This window comes from Chrysochloris asiatica, unplaced genomic scaffold (genome assembly GCF_000296735.1).
Source record: "Chrysochloris asiatica unplaced genomic scaffold, ChrAsi1.0 scaffold00068, whole genome shotgun sequence".
Lineage (NCBI taxonomy): Eukaryota > Metazoa > Chordata > Mammalia > Afrosoricida > Chrysochloridae > Chrysochloris > Chrysochloris asiatica.
This window is the reverse complement of record NW_006408586.1, coordinates 6,806,385-6,826,494: the sequence shown is the minus strand read 5'-3', so window position 1 is coordinate 6,826,494 and position 20,110 is coordinate 6,806,385. Positions and strand designations below refer to the sequence as shown.

The 20,110-nt window shown below is 35.8% G+C and overlaps 1 protein-coding gene across 2 annotated transcripts in view; it reads right to left on the bottom strand.

Annotated features, from left to right (window-relative positions):
• Positions 1–596: 596 nt before the first annotated feature.
• CHMP2B (charged multivesicular body protein 2B) overlaps positions 597–20,110 on the bottom strand; it is a 32,497-nt gene continuing 12,983 nt past the window's right edge. The window contains exons 2-6 of one of the 2 annotated variants that reach the window (XM_006864648.1): positions 19,376–19,467; positions 7,392–7,586; positions 3,393–3,495; positions 1,120–1,226; positions 597–881 (exon numbers count right to left, since the gene is read on the bottom strand). In XM_006864648.1, coding sequence (XP_006864710.1) covers positions 771–881; positions 1,120–1,226; positions 3,393–3,495; positions 7,392–7,586; positions 19,376–19,467 — 608 coding nt within the window. In that variant the 3' untranslated portion in view covers positions 597–770. The remainder of the gene's footprint in view (positions 882–1,119; positions 1,227–3,392; positions 3,496–7,391; positions 7,587–19,375; positions 19,468–20,110) is intronic. The other variant, XM_006864649.1, reaches the window with a different exon arrangement.

The window sequence follows — 20,110 nt, the reverse complement described above, 5'->3', positions numbered from 1 at the left end:
TCTTTTTTGCCAGTTAAAATAATTTAAAGTCATGCACAGTATGTTTGTGCTGTTTAAGGCAAGTGCCAAGCACATTTTAAAAGGTAATAAACTTACCAACTGTAATGTTCTCCCATAGGGGGAAAAAAAAAATCATGACAGTTTATGTTTTTAAAGACAGATGTTTAAATAGCACTTTATTTTTAGATCATTTAAAAATAATTTGGAACTACTAATTGGAAAACTAATTTGCTATGTAAAGTTTCAACTAAAGCACAATAAAATGTTTTAAAAACTTACAAAAAAAAAAAAAAAAAAGAATATTAAAGGAAAAAAAATTGACAGTTTAACAGCCTATGGTCAAAACACATAATCACTTATTACAAAGGACAAGCAACAGACACAGAATTAATGATATTCCTTTAATATTTTTACAAGTTTTTAAAGATTGATTCCTACCAGCAATTAACAAGATTGTTATATCGATTGTAAAATATTTAGAACATAATCTGACACCAAGTAATGAATATAATTTCTTATGCCATACGGAACATAAGTCAACTTTTTACATATCACTACTAAATTGTTGTAATTAAAATCCAAACTCTTCCCATTTTTGCAACATTGTCATTCTTTGGCAAAAGATTCAAAATAGCCATGGGTTAGGAAACAATTGTTCACTCATGGTCTTCATTTTTTGCAAAATAAACTTGGTTTGTAAAATGAATCTGTATGGCGCCTGGCTTTTACTAAAGAATATTATATAAGCAAAAATATTATGACTTTAGTGTCTAATCTACTCCTAAGGCTTTGAGTTGCCTTTCAATCTCTTCATCAGAGATTGTTGCCTTTGAAGTAGAAGCAGATGGTAGACTTCGGGCAGCTGACGGAGCTTTGGCCATCTATATGAAAGAAAGAAGAAGAGAAAAAAAAAGAAAAAAAAAAAAGATGCATTATCAAACAAATGGACTAGAACATGCCATGAGTTATAGTTGATGGCAACTAACAAGAACAATAAAGTATGTGCTGCAAATAAGTTTGGTTTACTTAACAAGCACCTAACAGTAAAGGGCATTTTAAAACAATTAGGTGACAAAAGTGGTATACACTATCTCCAATGAGCAAGGAAGATATTTATACCTTTCCAGAGATTTCAATTCCAATTTCATCAAGAACTTGATTCACAATATCCTGACTTTCCTCTTCATCATCAGAGCCATCAAAGATGTCATCCAGTGTATCATTGACTTGGAAAGGAAATAAAGCAGTTTACTTTCAAACAGGTTTCAGTTTAGCTTTACATTTTTACACGATAACGTGACTATGCAATATATATACAAACACAGATATAATATATACACTTTTATATTATACAAGAGTAAATTTAAGTGAAAAAACTATGAAGATCCCTTTCAAATTGTCAGCTTACAATGAATACATTTTGAGGCCTAAAATTGGGAATGATGTTCACCTCAAAACATATTCAATAATAGAACAAATCTAATCTGATTTTTAAAAATCATATGTCTAATAGCTAGTAACTTTATGACATCATAGTTTACAAGCTTAAAATTTTAAAATATGATTCCAAAGCTCTTATCTATTGAGCTGGCAGCTGTTACACCTCACCAGGGAGAATTTGCAAAAATCAAATATCCTGTTAATATTTAAGAAACAACTTACTCTGTTTATAGCTACTGCCTATTTTCAGCCTCTCAAATTTACATCTGAATGGTAGGAAGTATATTTGAACAACTCTAAAGTAAAAACTTTATTGAACTTGTCCAAAATGAGAATTATGTCCAATGGAACCTGACAACAACCAATGGTGGTGGTGATGGTGGGCTGTCAAGTCTACTTCCCACTCAGAGCCACCTTGCATAGGGTGTCTGAGGCTGTAAATCATTACGGTGCTTAAAAAAAAGCCTCATCTTTCCCCTGAGGAGCACCTGGTGGACTCGAATTGCTGACACTGTGGATAGAAGCCCAGAATTCCTGATAAAAACCAATCACTAATATTATTTCAGACTAATTTGCAAGTCACTAAAATACAACCGATATCCATGAAAGTACAGGCTTATCGGTTCTCTTCTTACAGCTTAATGGAAAACTAATTCATCCGATAAAACCTGCTTGCACCCGGTGATCACTGCAAACCACATGTTAGATGTTATGATCACTCTACCTAAGACAGTATAATCATATTCTCTAAGTTATCTAAAATTCATTAATATTTAAAAAGTCTTAGAAAAAAATGACAATGCCCGACAGGTTCAAAGAAAAATTTAAACAAAGAACTTTTAGAATTTTTAAAGACAGACATACCATTAAACCCTTGAAGGAAAGACTCTGAAGTAGACTACAAGAAAGATGGTAAATTTAATAATCCTGATGTGGTGTGAATGCTGTTTAACTAAACTTTTAGCAAACAAGTGGGACTAAACTAGCATATGCTACATAATTTTAAAGCAATTAGAAAAAATCTTTGCAAAACACTGATGCCAGTTTTTGACATAGCACATAAATAATGATCCAATTGAGCAGAGTTTTACCAACATTTCTTCACTGTTGGTAAAACAGAAAATTGGTCTTTCCAGAAAGTATGAATCAAAAGAATACTTACAGATTATGTCAGAAGTTCAGACCAAATTATATAAACATATTTAATCAAGAATTATCAAATGTAATAAAAAATTCAAAAGAATCTTACTGGCAAGTATAAAAATAGTTATGTAAGTTAGCGTATACTGATGACATGAAATATTAAACAGCTTTTAAAAAAAAGACAAGAGAGGATTGTTGCTGTTGTTGTAGAATTATGGTATACTGGAGTCCTGGTGTGGCATTGTGGGTTAATGTGCCAGACTGCAAAGCTGTTTGAACTGCAAGGTTGGCGGTTTAAGCCCACCAATGCCTCCTTGGAAACCCTATACAGGGTCGCTATGGGTCAGAATTGACTCGACGGGACCACTCAAAAACAACAACTATGATGTTAAAAAGCAGTATAACAAAACAGTAACTACATATGGCTGGTGTCAAGATAGATTATTTTTATGTGCTTAGTTTCTTTGTTTTCTCCCTATTTCCATTATATTCAAAATTAAAAAAACTGAAACCATATTTAAAATTATACAATGGCTTAGGGAGGAGATGGAAAAAAAACCAAATACCACTATGTCACAGAAATGTATGTTTTGTTACTTTTCTTCAGTTAATAGAATTCTTAGCCTCATATACTGCTAGTTTAAAAACAGCATTTACGTTAAAATTTAAATGTCTACATATAGAGGTACTGTATCATTTCTTTTTTTATTCTGTCTGCCTTCATGAAGAAAATGAGGTTGCTAGTAAGTAAAATTGGGTAATTCAAAGATAATAAAACTATAAATTTTATTACAACTTATTAAACTTACTCATTTCTTCAGTCATTTCCATTTTCATGTTTTCCTTCTGGAAATTCTGCATTGTTTGTAATGTCTTTTGTGGATCCATCTTCTTGTTAACTGCCTGCATTGTCTTTAAATATATGAAAGATTTTATGTTAGCTACATGATTATGAAAATTTTACTATGAAATAATTCTAAAGAAGAAGCATCATATGGGAAACAGATTTAAAAAGATATATACCTCATCACAGTAAAGCATAAAGACTTTAAGTATTCTAGAAAAACTAAACACTCATTTGGAAGCCATCTGCTTAACAACTATATGATAAAGACCAGGGTGAACAACCTCTTCTCAACACTAAACAGAGCACTATGGAATAAAAAACACTGACAACATAAAATCCATTAAAATTCAAATGGTAAAATTAAGTTTACCTATTAGGTAGTAAGCAGGTTGGTTTCCTTTATAAAAATGTTTGAATTTTAAAAGGGGCTGGAGGATACAATGACATACATATTTAATCTATCAGTGCATTCTGAACAGTGGCTCAGAAATGAAAAAAATAAAAAAAGTTTTACAAAAACATGTTTAGAGAATTATTACATTATATATTCATAACTTATTTCACTCAAACAGATTAACGTGATCTGGTTTGGCACAGATAGACAGTAGCTGAGAGGTGTGTGGTTTGAAGCTACCCACAGGTACCTAAGAAAACAAGCTTGGAAATCTGCTTCTGAAAGGTCTCTACACATGGGGAATGCCCTGTGTCAGAGTCGACTCAATGGCAAATGACAACAAAGAGAAATTTGGTTTATACATATGCAAATACAGATACAGCAAATTTGTATATTAGAAGAAACCATACAACAGAAAACATAGGTTTAAAAAGATATGAAGCACTTTTTTCAATTTATATGTAATGCTGTAGCCAAAGTAATCTCTTTAAAGTGTAACACTATATTTCCTCCACCACTCCAAGACTCCATCCCAACAAACCTAACTCTCCAATGGTTTTCCACTGATCTTACACATTTAAAGGTAACTTCTATAATTTAGTGATGGGACACAACCTGGACTAAACTCTGATTACCATTCCGGTCTCATTCTGCACTATTGCACTTTAGCCACACTGATCTTTTATTTCCTTAAAGATGCCAAGCTTTCTCCTGCCATGTTGTTGCTGTTAAGCGCCATCGAGTCAGTTCCGATCCATAGCAACCCTGTATAGGGTTTTCAAGGAGCAGCTGGTAAGCTTGAACTGCCAACCTTGTGGTTCAAACCAACTTTGCAGTCCAGTGCATTAATCTACAGCGCCACCAGAGGACCTTTGTTTATGTCAGGTCCTCGTGTGGAATGCAATTGTCCATCTGCTTTCACTATCAATACTTCAGATTTTAGTTTATATATCACTTTCTTAGATAAGTAGTCTCTGACTAGCCAGATTAGAATGGATAACCCTATTTAAATCTTACTCACTATCACTGAAAGTTTGTATTTATTGGTTTAAATTATATTAGGATAGATATGGTGACTGGCTGTGTGCCGTGGAGTCGATTCTGACTCATAACAGCCCTGTACACGGTTTCCAAGGCTGTGAATCTTTATGGGAGTAGAAAGCCCTATCTTTCTCCCACGGAACAGCTGGTAGTTTCGAACTGCTGACCCTGCGGTTCGCAGCCTGATTCGTAACCACTATGCTACCAGAGTTCCTTAGTATAGATATAGAGTAAATAATGACAATAACAATAATAATACTTGATAATACTAATAATCTAGCTAATACCTGCATAATCTTATATGCTAGGCCTATTTTAAGAACTTCACATATGTTGCTTTATTGCTGGTTCCAACTCATAGTGACCCTGTATAGGGTTTCCGAGGAGTGGATGTTCAGTTTGAAGTGCCAACCTTGCGGTTAGCAGTCCTGTGGTTATCTAATAGTGCCAAACAAGGACTCCACTTTTGTTACTGTTGTTAAGAACAATCAAGTTGATTCTGACTCTTAGTGATCCTATATAGGGTTTCAAAAGAACACCTGGTGGGTCTGAACTGCCAACCTTGTGGTTAGCAGTCCAGTGCTTATCCTACAGCACCACGCCAGAACTCTCTACATATTAAAATTAAAGATAAATGACATTTAACCCTGACAGAAACTTCATGTGGTAGTTACTGGTACTAACATTTTTTATATTTTACATAAGGGGCATGAAAGTCCAGAAAGGCAGCTTTACCTTGCCCAAGATCATCCGGCTACTAAGTGGAGGTGAGATTTGAACTCAGATTTTCTGCCTTCAAAGTGTATGTTCTTAACCACTATACAAACTACTTCTAATGAGATTACCTCTAAATAGACTAAACTCCAGGAAGGCTAAGTCCTTGCCCGATTTGGCTTTCTATTTCATCTCCATCATTTGTCTTAGTTCCTACCTAGAGGATCTAAAGAAATATTTCCTGAATTAATACATTTATGATAAATTTAAGTACTAATTCAATTTTAAACAACTCTATGTGGAAGTACCATATTAGGTTCACTTATAGAAAAGCAGCTCTGGCAGCGTAGTGGTTCCGAATCGGGCTGCGAGCCACAAGGTCAGCAGTTCGAAACTACCAGCAGTTCCACGGGAGAAAGATGAGGCTTTCTGCTCCTGTAAAGATTTATAGCCTCGGAAATCATGTACAGGGTCGCTATGAGATGGAACCGACTCCACAGCACATAACAACAACAAACTTCCATACAGATTTACAACCTTGGAAACCCTATAAGCAATTTTATTCTGACTTATATGGTTCCTAGAATCGGAGTCAACTTGAAGGCAGTGAAAATAATGTGTCACTGGTGTGGTGCTGTTATGATGAGCATTGGATTGCCAACCACAATGTTAGTGATTCAAACCTACCAAACATTCCTTGGAAAATCTATACAGGGTCACTATGAGTCAGAACCAACCTGATAGCACAAAACAACAATATGGAATTCTGGTGTGGCACTGTGGGATGAAGAACTGGACCACAAGGTCGATTTGAACCACATGGTTGGTGGTTCAAACTCACCAGCTGCTCCTTGTAAACTCTGTACAGAGTCACTGTGAGTCAGAACCGACTAGACAACACTTAATAACAACAACTACAACAACATATCCAATACCTAATAATATTTTAGGGTGTAGGTCTTTTACAACCCCTTTTGGATCAAGCTATTCAAAGAACCATGCAATTCAATGTAGTCCTGGTGTGTTGCTGCAGGTTAATGCACTGGACTGCAAGGTCAGTTTGAACCACAAGGTCAGCAGTTCAAGCTCACCAGCCACTCCCCAGAAACCCTAAACAGGATTGCTATGAGTCAGAACCACCTCGACAGCACTTAACAACAACAAATGCAATTCAACAAAGCTTAGCAGAGACGAATGTCTATTGGGTAATTTTCTTTTCAGAAATATTTTAACCTCGCTAACTAAACTATAAAATCCTAAAGGGCAGGGTCTTTGTCCTAAACTTCTTCTAGCTCCTTCCAGTATTTTATATATAACATTTTTTTTTGTGTTATGATTAAAAGACTCAAGACTCCTTTAACACTACAGTAAAAACATTATTTATGTTAAAAAAGTTCTTGTGAAACAATAGCTAATAAATTCTTATAGTATTCATATGAAAATGAATCAATGACAAATTATTACTTAAAAGTAGTCAGAACTTATAGCCTAATGAAATAAGATGCCCCCAAATATTTTGATAACAATTTTTTTAAGGTGAAAAAGCTAACCCTATATTAAGTTAATTTTATGAATCTAGAAGCCATAGAACACTTTTGTTAAATCATAAATTTGTGATCTTTGGAAAATGGAAACATTCTAAAACAAGAAAAAAATAACCAATAAAGAATCCAGTTATGAGTGTCTGGGTTATTTACTAAAAATTACATGAAAACAGTGCCATGTATATAATAGATGTTGGTTTTATATTTGATTTGAAGATAAAATTTATACGTCGTAATATAAATCTAATGCTATAAAGGTACTACTTACTTTTGCTGTAGTAGACATTGCTCCAGCCATCTTCATCTGTGAATTCATCACCTTTGTTTGTGTGGACATAGAAGTGACTTTTGAACTTACAGCAAAGGTTCTTGTTTTCTGTTTCCGCAAATGGACAAGTTGTTTGGCTAAAACCCTGCAAGCTTCTTTATTACCAATCTTGGCCATTTTCTTAATTTCTAATTCCTAAAGAAAGTGAAAATGAAGAGAAGGGAAAAATAATAATTTCTATAGGACTGTACTCAGTAATTTATTTCTAAAGAACAGATCTAACATATACTCATGGGTTACCATGAATTGGAAAATACTTGAGAATTGGTTGGTTAGTTGGATTAACAGAAACCAAACCCACTGCCATAAAGTCTACACTGAATCATAGGGACACTCTATAGGGTTTCTGAGGTTGCAAATTTTACGACAGCGGAAAGAGAGTTATATAAAATACCTCCTTCTCCCTGACTATAAAAAGGGAAAGACACTTTCTTAAAGTCATAGAGGCAAAGAGTAGTTTATGGGAGATGAGAGAGCGGAAGCAATTTATTCCAACTATATACATGGAAGGGAGAAATAACAACTACTATTTTCATCCATAAAGACAATACAATTCTATAAATAGTACATACAGACAGTGAAGATGAAAAGAAAAAGCCTCAGTCCAAAAATAGGCAGGAAAAGAGGAACAAGCAAACAAACAAACGATGGGACAAATAGAAAATAAAAGACAAAGTGGAAAATTTAAGCCAATTATGGAGCTAATCTGTTAAATAAAATGTTCCATCTAATAGTTCAACTTAAGGGCAAATGGTCAGATTAGATAGGAAAGCAAACAACTATAAGCTACCATGAAAACAACTTTAAAAAGGGGGCAATAGGTTACAAATAAAGTATAAAAAAGAATATGTTTTTAAAATGCTTATCAAAATTCATTTGATGACTTCATTATCATATCAAATAGATTTCAGATTAAGAAATATCATCAGATATAAAAAGTGGCATTTCATAATGGTAAAAGAAGTAATTCATTCAAAGATGGAAATAATTCTAAATATTTATTAAAGCAATTTAAGCAGATATAAAAACAATTCTAAATGTTTTGAAACAGTGTTTCAATATATATGAATACAAAAAAATGATAGAAAAGGATGGATAGACAAACGCACAATTATAATAGAAGATCTCAACAATTTCTCTTAAGCATACTAAGAAAATCTATAAAAATATTTAAAAGTACTGTCAACCAACTTGACCTGACACTTACATGATACTGCATCACCACCAGCAAAATGCACAGTCTTTTGTAAGTGTATGCTCTAAGCAGTCACTAAGATTTCTGTATCTTGGTGCCAGAAAACAAGTAGGCTCCAACTCATAGAGACTCTATGCACAACAGAACGAAACCTGCCTTGTTTCAATTTTCAACTTTCATACTGTGCCATCAACACAATCTTTATTATTGCTGCTGCTACTGTACCAATCTATCTTATTTGGGATCTTCTTCTTTTACACTGATCTTCTACTTTACCAAGCACAATGTCCAGGGACTGGTCTCTTCTGATAATATGTCCTAAATATGAGTGACAATGTCTCACCATTTTGATTTAAGGAGCATTCTAACTGTATTTTGCGGGGCCAACTGCCATGTCCAACAATCAGCTATACTCCACGACCCGCAAGGAGAGATAAAGCCGAGTAGGAGCTCTGGTAGCGTAGTGGTTATGAATCGGGCTGCGAACCTTAAGGTCAGCGGTTCGAAACTACCAGCTGCTCTGCGGGAGAAAGATGAGGCTTTCTACTCCCGTAAGGATTTACACCCTCGGAAACCCTGTACAGGGTCGCTATGGGTCGGAACCGACTCGACAGCACTTAACAACAACAACAACAGGGGCGACGAGAGATGAGAAATAAAAGAAAGACACAAGACACAATTGAAATAAGTAAAGTTGAGACCAGGTGGGACGCAGGATTCTGATGGAGATACTGTGGCTCAGATCTAGATTCAGTACGTTTATTATATATACCACTCAAGGGTAGGTGCTTGAGGGAGGGTAAGGAATGCAGGAACATTTTGAGCTGAAAGTGCATGCAGTAAGCAGACCTTTATCAGAAAAACTGTAACTTGTAGAAGCAGGCCGGAACACAGCTAAATGTTTCTGCAGACTGAGCTAAAAGTCATACCTGTGTACAAGGACCTGTTTTGCAGGATCCTTTTCCCTTGAGCTCACTTTGCAGACTCAAGGGTCAGCTAAGCCTGGGTGCAGCCTGATGTCATGAGCCACAACTTTTGGTGGCCCACAATTCAAGGTCACACTTTGCGACAACCAAGAGGGCAGCTGTAACCCTAGGTTAAACTGTTCCCAGGCTGCAGACCTTCAGCTCAGTTGCTCCCAACAGTATTTCTTGCAAAAAAAGATGTGTTTCCTCTTCTGGATGTCCATGGTACTTTTAATATGCTTCTCCAATACCATAACTCAACTGCGTCGATTCTTCCATGGTTTTCCTTATTCAATGTCCAAGTTTCACACTGAAAATACCATGGCTTGAGTGACACACACTTTAGACATCAAAGTGACATCTTTGTTCTTGAATACTTTAAGTAGGTCCTGTACAGTAGTTTTGCTTAGTGCAAAATGTTATTTGATTTCTTTATTGCTGCTTCTATGAGTGTTGATACTGGATCAAAGCAAAATGAAGTCTTTGACAACTTCAATATTTTCCCTATGTATTATGATGTTATTTATTGGTCCACGATGACAAATACATTGGTTCAATAAATGGTGGTGAGGATTTTTGTTTTTTTGTTTTTTTACAATGAGCCCATATTAAAAGCTCTGGTCTTTGATCTTCATCATTAAGTATGTTAAGTCCTCTTCTCTTTCAGATGAAGCTACTATCAACTGTACATCTCAGATTGTTAGTCCTCCTCCAATCCTTATGCCATATTCTTCTTCATATAATTCATCTTTTCAGATTATTTACTCAAGTATGGTGAAAGAATACAACCCTGAAGCACAGCATTCCTGATTTTAAACCATTCAGTATCACCTTGTTCTGTACCCTAGGTCTATATACAGGTTTCTCACAAACACAATTAAATGGTCTGGAATACTCATTCTTTGCAATGTTATCCAAAGCTTCTTATGATCCACATAGCTGAAAGAACTTACAATAAAGCAGATATTCTCTACTTTCAAACAAGATCCATCTGATGTCAGCAATGATATCCCTTGTCCCAGTGTCTTGTCTGAATTGGGATTTAACCTCTGATAGTTCCTTATCAATGTACTCTTGCAGCCATTTTTAAATTGCCGTCAACAAAATTTTACTTGTATGTGATTATTAATGATATTGTCCAATGACTTTTGCGTTCTGTTGGGTCACTTCTCTTCAGAATGAACATAAATATAGACCTCTTCCAATCATTTGGCTAGTTATTAGCTAAAACTCTTGGTGTAAATGAGAGAGGGCCTCCAATGCTGCATTAGTTTGTTGAAAGATTTGAATTTGTATTCTATCAATACCAGAGCCGTGTTCTTTGCCAAAACCTTCAGTACACCTTTGACTTCTTCCTTCCATACCATTGGCTTGGGATCATATGCTATCTCTTAAAATGGGTGAACATTAACCATTACTTTTTGGTACAATGACTGAAAATTCCACTTTCAATATTTTGTCCATAGAACCCTTTAATATTGTAATCAATGCTTAAATTTTTCTTCATTTCTTTCACCTTGAGAATTGTTGAGCCTGTTCTTCCCTTTTGGTTTTCTAACTGCAGGTCTTTTTTACATTTCATCATAATACCTGACACTGTCTTCTGGAGCTGCCCTTTGAATTTTTCTGCTCAACTTTTTTTTATCTCCTCATAGCTTCCATTTACTTTAGCATCTCTACACTGGGAAGCAAGTTTCAGAGGTTCTTCTGATATCCATTTTGGTGTTTTCCTTTTCTTGTCTTAATGACCTTTTGCATTCTTCCTGTAAGACTTTTCTTGATGTTATCCCACAATTCCTCTTGTTTACGGTCATTAGTGTCTAATGCACCAAATGTGTTCCTGAGACAATCTCTAAATTCAGAGGGGAAATGTTCAAGGTCATATTTTGGCTCTTGTGGACTTGTTTTAATTTGTTTAAGTTTCAGGCTTAACTTGCATATGAATAAGTAATAGTCTGTTCCACAGTCTGTCCAGCCTAATTTTGACAGATGATATGAAGATTTTCCACCATCTCTTCTCACAGATGTTGTTGTTATTAAGTGCCGTCGAGTCGGTTCCGACCCATAGCGACCCTGAACAGGGTTTCCAAGGCTGTAAATCTTTATGGGAGCAGAAAGCCTCATCTGTCTCCTGGGGAGCAGCTGGTAGTTTCGAACTGCTGACCTTGTGGTCTGCAGCCCGATTCGTAACCACTACACTACCAGAGTTCCACAGATGTAGTTAATTTTATTTCTGTTTATCCCATCTAGTAAGGTCCAGTTGTATAGTCATCTTTTATGTTGTGTAAAAATGAATGTCATTGGTCTGACAAATTTCTATCATTCAATCTCTGGCATCGTTTCTATCACCAAGGCCATATTTTCCAACTACTGATCTTTCCTCTTTGTTTCCAACTTTGCATTGGCAGTCACCAATAATTATCTATACATCTTGATTGCATGTTTGGTCAATTTCAGACTGAGTAAGTTGGTAGAATTCTTCAGTTTCATCATCAATGGCTTTAGTGGTTGGTGTGTAAATGTGAGTAACAATGGTATCAACTGGTCTTCCTTGTATGCGAATGGATATTATCCTATCACAGACAGCATTGAATTTCAAGACATCTTGAAATAACTTTTTGATGATAAATGTGACACCATTCCTCTTCAATTTGATACTCTCAGCATAGTAGACCATATGACTGTCAGATCCAGAATAACCAATACCAGTTCATTTCACTCACCAATGCCTAGGATACTGATGTTTATGTATTTCATTTTTGACAACTTCCAATTTTCCCATATTCATACTTCGTACATTCTATGTTCTGATTATTAATGGATGTTTACATTGGATGTAACATGTTTAATTGGATTATTAATGGATGATTTGTGTCCCACCAGCAAATGAAAGCCCCAAAAGTTGTACTCCATTCATGTCATCATGATCAACTCTATTCTGAGTAGGCAAACCTTCCCTAGTCATATTTTTATTGCCATTCAACCTGAAGGACTTACCTTCCCTTACTATATTTGATAATATTATGGTGGCATTCGTAATGTTTCAATATTCAATATTCTGGTACTACCTTACAGTATTCCATTGCCATTCATAAGGTTTTCAGTATGGACTGCATCTCAATATAAAGAAAACAAAACTCCTCACCAGTGAACCAAGAAATAGCATGCTTATCAATGGAGAAAAGATTGAAGTTGTCAAAGACAACCTGTCTACCATGAGTGAACCTACAGGTATTTAAAATACCGGTGGTATAAGCTTCTAGCATCAGCACCACATTCGACACCACAGTACGACAAACTGAAAGACAAGTGGTGGTCAATATACTTAATATACTTAAGAAGATTGAAATCATACAAAGTATGTTCTATGATCACAATGAAATTAAGCTAGAAATGAATTAGCATTGAAAAGCAGAAATTAAACAACTAAGTTATAAATAAATCATGGTTAAAAATAACAGAAGAAATTTGATGAACAATTTAAAGTTAATAAAATAAAAATGCAAAATATAAAAACCTTGGGCTGCCATTAAAAGTCCTTCAAAGGAAATTCATAGCATTAATGCCTTATATGGGGTGAGGGTAGAGAAAATCTCATTTCCATGATATAAGCTTCAACACAGAGAAAGTAGAAAAAGAAGAGCAAATGAAGCACCAAATAAGCAAAAAGAAGAAATACATAAACAAGGAAAGAAAAGCAAATACAGAAAATCTGAAATGAAATGGTGATCCTAGATTAATCAAATTGAAAAACCACTAAACAGACGTATCACAGATAAAAACATGAGAGAAAAATAGAAACAGGGAGAAAGAGAGATAGCACAAACTTCCAAGATCAGGAATACAAATGCAGGCATCACTTCATATCCTACAGATACTAAAGAACAGTAAGGGGATATTACAAACAATATGCAAGTAACTTTTTTATTTTCTCTGAATTGCCATTCCCATTATAATGGAAAAGCTTTCTTATCTCTCCAGTTACTTGAGGTACGCACTCTAGATTGGAGGCATGGAGGACAAAAAACTCGACTCAGCTTTGTGCTGGCGCTTTCTTTGCGTGATCAGCTGCTGAGTTTTGGTATAGATAGAGAATTTCTCATATTTTACACCGCAGCCATTCTCAATCTTTCATTTGCGTGGCTGCATACCAGTCAGTGTTCGGACATGGTAAATATTTGTACTTTCGCTTGAACTGGAACTTTTCGTGCAGGTGATACCCCAGGCATCGAAAGTAAAGCCAAGGTTTCCCTTGATTACTCTCATGGGAATCTCAAGGTATTGGATATACGGGTCACCAGTCTTTTGGAACTCCAAAACACCCAATGGGTTCACAATATTCCCAAAGCAAGCATAAGGATATGCTTCTGCAATGATGCCAGATCCTTGTGGACAAAGGTCAGTCAAAAGTCCTTTCTCTTCTTTATAGTTGAAAATCAAATTCAATGGTTGCAGCATTGGGTGCCCTCTTGGGGTAATACCCTTTGGCTCACTTGTTTTCCTTTCTTTACAGGTTTGCTTTGTTTCTGCTGTGGTGGCCCACTCCCTGGCACACGATGCTATACCCAGAATGGGCGCTCAGGTGGATAATAAACAGCATTGCAACTTTTGGCCACTGTGTTCTAGTATTCCAGCAAATGATTTGATATTGCGCTTTACAACGAGTGCTTCAGCCAGCGCTCTGTGTAGTTTTGCAAATTTAAGTTTGCCCTTTTCATCTTTCCCCAGGACAGCCTCAAGAAAGGTCTTTAAAACCTCAATGGACAACTTCTTTTCAATACTTTTCAGTTATTGTAAATTCCTTGCTTTGTGCCTGCTTCCCCACTGGATCCCAGCAGCCATTTAGCAAATGGGCATAGGTACACATTGTTGTTGTTGTTGTTAAGTGCCATCGAGTCAATTCTGACCCTTAGTGCCCCTGTATAGGGTTTCCAAAGAGCAGCTGGTAAAATTGAACCACTGACCTTGCAGTTCAAACGGCTTCACAGTCTGGTGCATTAACCGACAGTGCCATATCAGGACTTCATTGCAGCAAAAATTTTTCAGTTGGAGTTGGCTCTATCTCAAACAGACTTCCAATAACCTTGGTGACTGGTTCGAGACTGATGTCAGCCAAAACCTTTGCATGTTCATGGCGCTGCTGTGCCATTAACTTTCTCTTTGTTCAGATTTGTTCTTAGGATCCTACCCTTGTATCCATTTCTCTGGAATCCATCGTATCAATCTGGAATGGCAAAATCAAATTTCTGGGGCTTGGTCAAATGCAAGCAAATTTTTATACTTAGTCAAAATGGACAAAACACTGGACAAACACAAATTAAAGCTTATTCAAGAAAACAGATTCATCATCTTATATTTATTTTTTTTAATGTGTAATTTAAAACTTATTCACAAAGAAAACTCCAGTCCTATGTAAAATCACTGACAAATCCTTTGAAGCATTTAAGGAAAAAAAAGTTGGCAATTTAGCACAAACGCTCTCAGTTTTAAAAAGCAAAGAAAAATAAAAATGGAGGGCAGGGATGTACATTCACATATATACTATGAGGCCAATATTACATTGATACCAAAGTTAATAAAAGGTAATATAAATAAATAAATATAAGCTCAATGTCCCACATAAACATAGATATGTATATATATATATGTGTGTGTGTGTATATATATACATGTACATATCTAATTTTAGTAAAGTAAATACACAGATGTATTTTTTAAAAGACATCATGACCAAGTGGGGCTATCCCAGTAGCAAAAGATTGGTTTAACTTAAGAAAATCAGTATGTCTCTTCTAGTCTTAGTTTTTATTAACCCCCACTAAACAAATCTTTGCCCTGATGGATTCTGGTAAGAGAAGATGGGAGAAGATTTGGATTGGATTATATGATTTACTTGTGAGTGATTAAAAAGGTTAATTGTGACTGTAAAATTTGGATATCTAACGTATATAAAAAAGCCATCTCAGAAGCAGGAGGGGGAACATCAGAGAAGGGAAGTCAGGAGCAAAGTATGTCCTTTGGACCTTGAGAACCTTGCACAATGAACCTCCTCTACCCAGGGACATAAAGGTATGACACCAGAGGAGTAGCAGAGGCACAACAGCAGCAGAACCGAGAGTCAGAGCATGAGACAGAATAGTGGACTTCCTAGTCCCTAAGCAAGTAAAGCTGAGTGACTATGGGCAGGAGGCTTGCTTGACAGAGTAGGGTGCCTCCAAGAACTGAATTAGGGGAGCTATGTTTGCTGAGCCAAGGAGCTAGAGCCAAGTGCCTTCAGGCTGAGGCTTATAGTGGTATGCCCCGTGAGTATTTATCAGTAGTCTAAAAAGAGTTTTACAACATTGCCCAAGCAGAGAGAGACATGCCTGTGGGCAACAGTAAGGACAGGCTGTCCTGACTGAATGAACTGTGTCCTGAGCATTTTCTGATCCTGCATTGTAACCTGTAAACTGTAACTGTCATTATGGTGTCTGAGTTCTATGCGGCCACTGCAGTGAATATTATTGTTGTTGTTAAGTGCTGCTGAGCTGGTTCTGACCCACAGCAACACTGTATCGGGTTTCCCAGAAGCAGCTGGTGACCTTGAACCATCGACCTTGCAGTTCTAACCAACTTTGCAGTGAATATTAGGTGATTAAAAATATCATGGTTTGGATAAGGCTCATTGTAGCCTTCAAAGTGACATCTTTGCTTTTTAACACTTTAAAACAGTCTTTTTAGCACATTTACCTAATGCAAGACTTCATTTGCTTTCTAGACTGCTGTTTCTATGGGTGTTGAATGAGGTGGTGGTCGTGGTGGTTATGTGCTATGAAGTCAGTTCCGACTCACAGAAATCCTGTACGGTTTCTGAGGCTATAGAAATGTATGGGAACAGAAAGCCTCATTTTTCTCCCATGGAATGGCTGGTAGTTTTGAACTGCTAATCATAAGATGAGCAGCCCGACTCCTAACCACTATGCTACTAGAGCTCCTTGTTGAAGAGTATTCAAGTAAAATGAAATCCTTGTCAGCTTCGATATTTTCTGTTGTAACAATAAAGTATGATGATATGGGCTTAAGAATTATCGTGGAAATGAATATAATAAAACAGAGCACAGTTAACAGCCCCACATGCATTCGGGTAACTGATCATCTATAATGAGGAAACCTTATCATAATAAGAATAGGCTAATCAGAAATAAATAATGTGGGTAACATGCATCTTCATATGTAAGAAGTGACCTTCAACCCTTACCTGACTCCTAGAACCTAATTCAATATAGATTATGGTCCAAAATGTAAAACTAAACTAAAAAGCCTCTACAAAAAATAGAGAGAGAAAAAAAACACAAGTAGCTGTAGCTTAGTCAAGAACTCCTGTGTGGCACCATAGGATCGACATCGGACTGCTAACAACAAGGTCACAGTTCAAACCCACCAGCTGCTCCTTGGAAACCCTATACAGGGTTGCTATGAATCGGAACCAACTTGACAGAACTTAGCAACAACAACAACAACAACAAAAGACTAGTCAAAAATTTCTCACATAACAGTAAAAGCACAAGCCATTAGAGAAAAAATAATAAATTGCATTTGGTCAAAGTATGAAAATGAAAAGGCAAGACCAAGAACTTGAAGAAAACATTTGCAAAACATATAACTAATAAAGCACTTGTCTGAACCACAAGGTCTATGGTTCAAGCTCATCAGCTGCTCCTTGTAAATCTACAGGTTTGCTATTGGTTGGAACCGACGTGACAGCACTTAACAACAAGAATATCTAGAATTTATAGAGATCTTACAATCAAATAACAATAAAATAAACATTTTGAAAAAGAAGATATGTTCATGGCAAATGTTGTTGTTGCTGTTAGGTGCTAACAAGTCAGTTCCAACTCATAAAGATCCTACATAGGTTTTCTGAGGAGCAGCTAGTGAGCTTCAACTGCTGGCCTTGCACTCAACCGACTTTGCAGTCCAGTGCATTAACCTGCAGCACCACACATGGCAAACAGATATAAGAAAAGATGCTCAATCTCATCAGTAATTGTTGTGTTGTTACAGGCTGTTGAGTCAGTTCAGACTCAGTGATCCTGTATAGGATTTCTGAGGCTTTAGATCTTTGCAAAAGCAAAAGGTTTCATTTTTCTTTTGAGGAGCGGCTGGTAAGCTCAAACTGCCGATCTTGTGGTCCTCAGTCCAGTGTTTATCATATGGAGCTTCCCCATCAGTAATTGTTGTTGTTGTTGTTACATCCCGTCAATTCGGTTCTGACTCATGGTGACCCAGTACAGTGTATCCGAGGAGCAGCTAGTGAGCTTGAACTGCCAACCTTGCAGTTCAAACATCTTTGTGGTCTGGTGCATTAACCTACAGTGCCACATCAGGATTCCTCATCAGTAATTAGGTAAATATAATACATAACCATAATTATAAGTTATCATTACACACTCATTGTTGTTAAGTGCTGTGAGTCATAGTGATCCTGTATATGGTTTCTAAGGAGTGGTTGGTGGGTCTGAACCACCAACCATGTGGTTAGCAGTCCAGTGTTTACCCTACTATAGCATCACAACAGGAGTCCACCCACCCGCTAGACAGGCTAAAAAACTGTCAATTCCAAGTATTGGCTAGAATGAGAAACAACTATGACTTTCATATGCTGCTAAGAAAAGTGACAGTCATTTTGTAATACTGTTTGGTAGCTTCTTATACATACACTTACCTCACAATCTAAATATCCCACTAAATATCCCGCTATGGGTAGGAATAGACTTGAAGAGAAATATACCCAATAGAATTAAAAGCATATATGCACAAAAAGACTCCACTTGAATGTACATAGCAACTTTATACAACAGTCAAAACCTGTATACAACCGGCTGTTAAATGGAAAAACAAATTCTGGTTTAGCCCATAATGGAATACCAATCATTTACAAAATGGAATGAAATTACGACTATTTTGATTAATCTTAAAATAATTATGGTGAGTGAAAGAGCCATATTAAAAACAAACAAACTTTATACTATATAATTAACATTTATATAAAATTCTATAACATGCAAATTAATCTACACTGACAGACTTGGGAATATATGGGACAAGAAGGGACAGGTATGTGGGTTACAAAGAACATAAGGAAGCTTTTGTGGATAATATTCATAACCCTGATCTTGATTGTAGTGAAATTTTCATGAGTGTGTATGTATAAAAAGTAAATATATATCAAAATATATCAAATCACATGGATTCATTTTATGTATTTTGTGTTCCAATTATACCGCAACAAAATTGTTTTCAAAAACAAGATTTTTGAAGTAGCATACATTTAAAAACACAGCCTAAAAATAATTTAAAGAACCAATCTACTAACTACAAAAAAACACACTATATTCATTGTTATACACTGATCTTTAAAATACCAAGTAAGTCATCTATAAATTAATATAATTATTTTCTTATAATCGTCTTTTGTTTTCCATGAATGTTTTATCTGTGCTGTTAACTGAAAGAAGGTAGCTCTGGCATTTATGACTTTTACGTACTGAAGAAAAATTTGATCATATAATCAGAAAAATTCACAGAATCCTTGTAAAAGTCAGCAAAATGACACAATAAAAAAGGTAAGCAGAAAAATATAGAAAGGTTTTAAATGCCTTTTCTTAGTTAAGTAAATCACTTGCCACCTGTCATGTGCCTTCTCCTAGTTAGCTAATTATGACAACACTAATTTCCAAATTTGTCTGAAAAGTTAAACTGAAATTTAATGTTCTACTTACCAGCTGTTTTTCTTGTTTCTCTAAAGCTGCTCGATCTCTGATTATAGCTCTCTGTGTACCCCGTAACTCTCGATTCTGTTCCTTTATTACATCTAAGAGAATCACAAAAGAAACCTAAATTTGTAGGTTGTAAAAATTCTTTCAATATCATTTAAAATACTGAACACAAATCAAGTAAAAGAGAAAATTAATTTATTAGATGTTAAAATGTTTCCTTTCAATTCAATCTACTACATCAAATTTAAAACCTGGAGAATAAATCTATAACATTCATATTTAAATATAATATTTATATACAATATAAAGTATTTATAATATAAATTGAATTACAAGAGAACGTATATATATATATTTATTGTTGTTGTTGTTGTTGTTATGTGCCGTGGAGTCGATTCCGACTCATAGCGACCCTGCACACGGTTTCCGAGGCTGTAAATCTTTACGGGAGCAGAAAGCCTCATCTTGCTCCACATAAGAAAAATTAAATGTAACATGTGCAAATAAGATAGTCTGCGGTTTCACAGAAAGTATGTATGTATATGTGTATATTGTTGTTGTTGTTAAGCGCCGTCGAGTTAATTCCGACCCATAGCGACCCTGTATAGGGTTTCCAAGGAGCCGCTGGTGAGCTTGAACCACGACCTTGCAGTTCAAACGACTTTGCAGTTTGGCGCATTAGCCCACAGCGCCACACCAGGACTCCTATATATATATATCTGTATATGTATCTATATA